Genomic DNA, 8156 nt, shown 5'->3' with positions numbered 1-8156 from the left:
GGGGGGTCCTTTTGTTCCCCAAACAAGATCTGGGTGGACATTTTGGGCTGCTGCAGGAGGGGGGGAAGTGGAAAAACAGCACTCTGAGGGCAGAAACCCTTGTTCCTGCTGGAATGCCTAGTCCAAACCACAAAGAGGAAGGCCAGCTGAAGTCACTCCAGGAAGTTTTCACAAGCCGAGTCTTTTTGTAGGAACCCAAGTTTGTGTGCAGCCTGGGAAGTTTTCTGGAGTCAAACTGTTGTGAGCTGCCTAGCTGAGGGACAGTCCCTAAAACTCATGCAGCTGCTTATAGCGTTTAGGGACCTCCTGCAAATTCCATGGTCTAGCTCACTGGTTCCCAAAGTGGGCAATACCGCCCCCTGGGGGGGTGCTGGAACAATCCAGGTGCAGATCCACAAACAACATCTTTTTGTCCACTTCTTGAAGGTATATTTCCAGGGGAGCGCTGAGTAATTGTTTTTCTGAAAAGTGGGCGGTAGGCCAAATAAGTCTGGGAACCTCTGGTCTAGATGCAAACCAATGAACCCTTTTAAAACAGTACCTAAACACTTGCGGAATCTATACTGAAACTGCAGTGGCATAGCCTGGTCTGAAACCCTAAAAGGACTTTGCAAACCAAGTCAAGACCCTTCTAAAAAGACTATACTTCCTACAACAACTCCTCAAGATCTTTTTGTAGACTTTCTCCCACGCAACCACACTTACCTCCATAAAAAATAACTGTGTTGTGTAGAAGAAGCTGAGCATCTGCTTTGAACTCCTCGTAACTCCTGTACTTTCCTTCATTTACTTTCTAAACAGATTTTTAAAACATATATATTAAGACATGCATTAGAGCGGTCAACAACTATATTTTTTCCCTCAGGAGCATCCAAAATATGACACCAAACTACAAGAAGCATCACAGCATGAAGCTGGAGAGCAGACTTGGCATAAGTATGAAGTCCCAATTTCAGTTTCCAGAATCTCCAGTTAAAGGGAAAGGCTTTTGCTGGGCAAAAGACATGACAGCTTATGTTCACTCACAGAGTTTCCCAGCACGGAGCATCTGATCTTCTAGAGTGGTCTTAAATTTTCATATGTATGTAATGTTCATCTTTATGCATCCTTTAATCTTCTTTTGACAAAGGCAGAGCCCCAACATTTCCCAGAACTGCAAGGGAACATACCTCTTGAATAGTTGGAACATCAACAGCCGTGTGCACCAGCCTACGATACATGGGGTGTTTGTTGTCCTTGCCTTTCTTGTTTAGATCGATAGCCTGAAAAGCCGCCACAAAGCATCAATTTAGAAACTGGGTCAAAGAAAGAGGTAAAGAAATTGGAAGTCTTCAGATGAAGGGCCGAAATCATATCTGCCTGACAAGCAAAACTGCACGTCAGTTAAGTGGTACTTTTCCACTCGGTCTGCATATCACTAGGCCAACCTGGGAAAAAGTCCTCTGCATTGAATTTGCAGGCACCTCCCATAGGCTATTCGTGTTAAAATCTGAACCAGGTAACCAAACAGCTAAACACTTGGTATGACTGCCTGCACCTAGGGTTTTGGCAAAAATGTTTGCCTCAAACACATACAACGGTTTTATAAACTGACAGGAAATTCTCAAGTAAAAATTCCTAGCAAAATTTTACCTTGATGTTCTCCCCCCCCCCCCAAATATTCTCAGTCATGGGAACTGATGGAGTTAAATGGATATCATATATATACAAAAAAGACAATAACTCTAGGAAAAGATGAAAGCAGTACGAAAAGAGGAAGACCTGAGATGAAATAGATGGATTCAAAGAAGCCAGTTTGCAAGACCTGAATTAGCAGTAAGACTTTTCTTTCACACACACACACACACACACACACACACACACACACACACACACAGAGGATTACTAAAAAAAATGGTAAAATATTTTTAATACTCACACAATGCTTCCCCACAATTTAGTGAACAGGGCAGTGTGTACCAAAGACTAAAAATATATCAGAACTGCATTTGGCAACTTGGGACTTAATATCATTGCTTTGAAAACATTAACAGGGCACAAGTTCCTTTTAAAGTACTGCTCAAAATTGAATTTTATAAGTAACATTTTAAAATGTCAAATTTGACATCAGAAAATTATAACAAATGAGCAATGTACGTAAAAGGTTTCAATTCCTATAGGAAGAATCAATGGGGAAAGGGTGTCGCTTAATCATAAAGGATGCAGACCCCCCCCCCATACACACCTGCTTAATGTGGGGAAACTCCTAGACAAGGGTTACTTCTGCCATCATTGAAATTACAGATATTTATGATGTTCTCAACAGTAAAGAAGAAGGATTGGATTTATACCCCGCCCTTCACTACCCGAAGGAGTCTCAGAGCGGCTTACAATCTCCTTTCCCTTCCCCTCCCTACAACAGACACCCTGTGAGGTCAATCTCCTTTCCCTTCCCCTCTCCACAACAGACACCCTGTGAGGTAGGTGGGGCTGAGAGAGCTCTTTCAAGGACTGCTCTGAAAGAACTTGTGATTGACCCAAGGTCACACCAGCAGCTACATGTGGAGAAGTGGGGAATCAAACCTGGTTCTCCTAACCATTATACCAAACTGGTACATACTCAGGGTTGGTTAAACCATAAACATGATTCCAAATTTAATATAATTTATGGAAGAAATATGCTCAGAGCCCACTCAGGCAGGGATGCCAAGTTGCAGCCCTGGAGATTTCAGTCACTCCTTACATTTGCACCTCAGCAGGGAGATAAGAGAGACAGTTGGCGTTTGCTCCCTCCCTGTACCCCGATCATTTTGCCAGTCCATTCCCCTGCCTCTTAACAGCAATTGTGACTCCAGCCTATTAGGCAGATGACGAAGGAGGCCAAAAGAATCAAGAGGGAAACTGGCTACTGGCAGAGAAGAGAAGCCACCACCTTCCTTCCAGTCTCCTGATTCACAGCAGGGAATTTAAAGGCACAAGGAGAATCTCGAGGTTGCAGTCTGGTAATCCTAATCCTAGATGCTACTCTATAAAGTACAATGGTTGTCCCTTATTAAAGAAACCATGGTTCATTCGTAATAGGAATTTAAACCAGTCAGTTGACTGATGGGTCAAATTTCATATGTTTGCATGTGAATAAAATAATAGCTTTGAAGCAAAAATGTACTGTGGTCTTTGATGCTGCATGCACACGCCTTGGCAGGCACCATCCCAGAAGAAGCATTTCTTTGAGAGACTCGGATGCCTCTTCCAAACTCCAAAACTGCCTGATTATCAATTAAAGATCACATCCTTATTAGGTGCAAACTAGATATTAAGTTTCAATACTCACTCGTTCCTTCATACGGGAGACAATGAAGCGCAAATACGTGCTCATCTCTTGCTTGCTTGTGTTCTTCTTCTTAATGCTCTGGTAAAGAATAGCAGCGTCATTTCAGATTTGTGAATTTTACTAATTGTGTCTTTTTAAAGCTCTACAATACAAAGATTTAAAAATGCCAAGAACAATCGTTTAGCTGCATTTTAATCCAAGCAAGCTAGAAAAAAATATTTTCTACAGTCTATTAGCCAAAGTCATATGTCAAGAAATTAATGCTGATTAGTCAAGAGTATCTTTAGAATATGCTGCTGGACTCTCCATTCTCAAAGCCTCTGCATTTTCCATATTGTTTAATGTATCATGTCTAATATTTTATGCTTTGATTTTTGTAATTCTAGTCCTATTACATAGTTAATTAGACATCTCATCCTATTGATTGCCCCATCTTGCACTGTGTAATCTCCTTTGAGTCTCAGTGGAGAAAGGCAGACAAAAAAATAGATAAATAAATAAACCTGTCTCTCTACTACAGGGGTGGCCAAACTTGCTTAGCGTAAGAGCCACACAGAATAAACGTCAGATGTTTGAGAGCCGCATAACGTGAACAAATATCACAGGCATGTGTTTACTGGAAAATATGCAAATTTGCTTTTTATGAGACTTTAAATGAGACTGGCAAAAATAAAAACAAAAGGGATAAAAATAGATATTGATAATGATATTTATTTGTACAATTATATTTGTAGGCTGGGGGGGGCTTTGAGAATGCATTTAAAGCTAAAGTTGCTTTCTTCCTCTGCTCCCTGAACCTCAAGCCTACCCAGGGAAGGGAAGACTGGCTGGGGAAGGGAAGACCAATCAGGAAGGCATGCCTCCCCTTTGCTTCCCCAGCCGCCCTGCCGGGAGCCACACAATATGTGTGAAAGAGCCGCATGTGGCTCCCGAGCCTCAGTTTGGCCACCCCTGCTCTAACACACACACTCACAAAATGCAGTACTCGTACCCCTTAAAATAAAATAAAAATGAAGGAAGGCTCTCTACAGTTTTATAATTAATAAAGTTAATTGCCATTGTATAACTATATAGTTCCACAACGCTCTTAGCATGCTATTACATTTGTAAACCCCCTTAATTGGAAGGAACTTTACTGAATTAGTGAAATTGCTGAAATCTATGAAACGTATTGTCCACATACAGTTACTTAAGTCTGGCATGTTAGCATGGAAAGTGTTGTGATTTGACTGTCCTGGCCCTAGGAGGTATACTGTTGCTATTCCTGTTCTACAGTCCAAAAACTGCGGCTGAGATAACGACTTATCCAATTTCAGCGTGCAAGACTGACTTGCTCCTTGAACCTAGGTCGTTTGGGTACAACTAACACTTTCTATGCTGTACCACCCTAAAGCCTTGTCTGGGCAATTTAGGATTGGGGAAAGCAACCTTTTAGGACTGAGTGCCAAATCCCCCCTCCCCCAATCATCTCCCTGTGAAGATACTGGTGCACCAGCACACTACGAGCCAGGGTGGGATATGGGAGAAATGAGGCTAGGGACACAGGGAGCAAGCTGAGCTCCAGCAGTGCTTTTCAGCACCTCAGGGCTTGCCTCAGTTCCTTGGGTGGAGAACCAGCCCCAGCTGCCCAGCTAAATACTGCTGCTCAACACATGTGCCAGGTGTTGCCCACTCTTAGTCTGTGACATCATTTTACAGATGGTCAACCTGTCCTGGGTGGCCCAGGCTAGCCAGATATCATTGGATCTCGTAAGTTAAGCAGGGTCAGCCCTGGTTAGTTCTTGGATGGGAGACCACCAAGGAAGTACAAGGTTGCTATGCAGAGGCAGACAATGGCAAACCACTTCTGTTTGTCTCTTCAAAACCCTACGGGGTACCATAAGTCAGCTGTGACTTGACAGCATTTTCCAACATCACCCTGTGTAAATTAAGGGTGGGCAAGCTGCCAACTGAAGTACGGAACTAGGATCTACTGAAGAGTACGGTAGGGTTGCCAGGTACCCCCAGTGTGTGGGGGATCCCACTGGTTTCCAGTGCTCCTCCCCAGCGCCAGCCAGCAGAGAGAATCACCCCCCCAAAACCAGGGAAGAAGCCAGAAATAAATGTAATGTGCCTACGTCACCCAGAAGTTCTGTAGCCCCGTTGGTGATGTTGGGGGGACGGGGGGCGACCAATAAATGTAATGTGCCTACGTCACCCAGACGTTCTGTAGCCCCATTGGTGATGTTGGGGGGACGGGGGGTGACCCTCTGGTTTTTGGGCAAAACTCTATGGTAGAATTAGCTTCAAACCATGGAGTTTTGCCCAGAAACCAGAGTGCCCCCCTGGACGTCATCAACGTGCCTACAGAACGTCCGGGTCACGTAGGCACATCATGTTTATTTCCAGCTCCTGGGTGATGTAGGCATGTCGTGTTGTTCCAGTTCCTGGTAAGTCCCCCCAAATCCCCTACCCACGAGTCCTAGGGACCTGGCAGCCATAGACTACAGAGAAGATTTCATCAGGGAATGGTGAGTCCATTAATGGAAGTAGAGAGAAGGAAGCTGATACTATGGAATTCATATTTATCCTACCCTTTCTTTCCTCATGGAACATCAGGCACTATAGATAAGTCTCCCAGGATGCCTACCATCAAGGCAATTAGGCCCAGGCCTGCTGGTAGATCATACTCTGGTCCCATGAAGTTGATAAGTCAAACATGGGATTGTAAAGAAAAGCCACCAGACCCTCAAAGCTAGAATGTGGTGACAAGAAATAGCCTTTCATATACTTTGCCTAGCAATCTAAACTGTTTTAGGGTCAACTTTATGCTAGTTCTCAATGATTCCCATTGATTAGGGGGATAAATAGAAAAAAAATGTTGGTTTGTTTGCTATGTCCTTGCTGTCCATACTAATTTATCTTTGTAGGGGTGCAGAGCTCTTGTGTATGGAAAAAACAACAATGGCTCAGTCCAGTCATTACGTGAAACCATGGCTTGTTATAACTATGGTTGGCTTGGGAAACCAGGATTCTGTTCACAGACAATTACTCTGATCTTGGTTTTGCCTCACAAATTGTGCTTTCATTGCTTTCTCTTTTAGCTCATATGATCAGAGAACACTTCTGGATTAAACTAGGATGTTTGCATCCAGACATCAGGCAACACCGCAGTTAATACCGTGCTTAATAAATCATATCCTGGCTTGCTAGATTTAAAAAATCATACTGACTTTAGTTAGCTTAATTAAACTGTGGTTTCAAGTGATGTCTAAAACAAGCCATTGGGTCCAAGAAACAGACAATGTTTGCAGGTGAGGTATCTCATATATGAGCACGAATATCCTCTTTTTTCTACCCAGTGTCTTAAACTGTCTTATTTAGCAAAAAATATAGAAATCTTATTTCTTTAGAAAACATACAGCAGTGGGGTGGGGTGTGGTCTGGTTTGGTTTGGTTGATGTGGAAGATTCCTAAACCCAAAATGTTCTCCTTCCATTTAGAAGCTCAAAATTTAGCTACCATTCCTGAACTACAGTATACAGAGAGAGACGCCATCTTGTGTTATAAGACCAGATAAATATGCTAAAAGACTGATCTTAAAGCAAAACCATTCTTTTGTAAATGCTTAGGAAAGCCTTGCTAACCACCATTTCCGACTTTGTGTTTCTAATGCATGCAGGCGGCTTGGTATGTTGACTGCAATCCTTAACCCACTGTCCCTGAATACTTCTACTGAAGCAAATTGATTTCAATGGGCAGCTACGACTGGCAATAATGTGATTTAATTGTGCATTAGTGAAATGGCAAGAGTCAACATGTGATCGCCAGGCTGATATCCATCTCAGGAGTTAAAAAACAACAACAACCAATTGTCTAACCTTCAGTCCTTGCATGCATCAGACAAAGAGAGCTGTGTTTCTCGAAAGCTTATGCTACAATAAAGTTTGTAAGTCTTAAAGGTGCTACTGGGCTTTCTACTATTTTGCAGCAACAGACTAACACAGCTAACTCCTCTGGATCTATGCATATGTTTCAACACTCAAGATAAGACCAAGTTTGAACCACCGTAATGCTTGAATGACTTAGATACTATCTATCAAATCCAAATAAAATTTGCAAAAAGCAAGATAACAAGCAACTTTGTTTGAGCCTTCTCCCCCCCCCCCCCAAGCAAGAATAAGTTATGGTGATTCATTACTCTCTGAGTATTACATACAGCATTGTTTGTTATCTTGTAAGAATTACAAGTTATTTTGTAAGAATTACAATTTGCCCTGGCTTGGATGCTATTAGGAAGTGGGGTTTCCCCCCCTGTTGTCTAGCAGCACTGTGGTTCTCCCCTGTACCTCCAGGGTTTTCCCATCTTTCCTGAGATCTTTCCCATACTAGCTTTGCTGTGATGTTTTGGGAAAGACTGCATTTAAGTGGCACTCATGGGAAGGGGAATACAAAGGGAAACCTGCCATGTGAGAGCCCTGTTTCTGCTGCACTTGCAGTGGCATTCTGCGAGGGTTGCCAGGTCTGGGTTGGGGAGGGGAGGGGCCTCAGCATGGTACAATGCCATAGAGTCCACCCTTCAAAGCAGCCATTTTCTCCAGGGAAGCTGATCTCTGTCAGCTGGGGATCAGTTGTAAAAGCGGGAGATCTCCAGGCCCCACCTGGAGGCTGGCAACAGGAATTGTGAGATGCTCATACTTTTTTTTTTTTTTAGAGGACACAGTTTCTGAGATGCTCTGCACTTAGCTGGGCAGAAGATACAACCCAGTAGTTAGAATGCAAACAAGAGAAACAGTCATGCATGGAATTAAGCTCTTTGAGTGTTCTACAGCACTGCTAATGTGCTTGGGAAACAAATTCCTGACTA

At 43.0% G+C, this 8156-nt stretch overlaps 1 protein-coding gene across 6 annotated transcripts in view; it reads right to left on the bottom strand.

Annotated features, from left to right (window-relative positions):
• Positions 1-8156, bottom strand: part of ZMYND11 (zinc finger, MYND-type containing 11) — a 133216-nt gene that overhangs the window by 15388 nt on the left and 109672 nt on the right. For all 6 annotated transcript variants that reach the window (XM_015418830.1, XM_015418833.1, XM_015418834.1 and 3 more), the window contains 3 exons: positions 3311-3388; positions 1170-1262; positions 706-793 (listed from right to left, as the gene is read on the bottom strand). In XM_015418830.1, the coding sequence (XP_015274316.1) occupies positions 706-793; positions 1170-1262; positions 3311-3388 (259 nt within the window). The remainder of the gene's footprint in view (positions 1-705; positions 794-1169; positions 1263-3310; positions 3389-8156) is intronic.

The sequence above is a fragment of the Gekko japonicus genome, unplaced genomic scaffold (assembly GCF_001447785.1).
Source record: "Gekko japonicus isolate JY-2015 unplaced genomic scaffold, Gekko_japonicus_V1.1 scaffold1480, whole genome shotgun sequence".
Taxonomy (NCBI): Eukaryota; Metazoa; Chordata; class Lepidosauria; order Squamata; family Gekkonidae; genus Gekko; species Gekko japonicus.
This window is presented reverse-complemented; position numbering and strand designations above follow the sequence as displayed.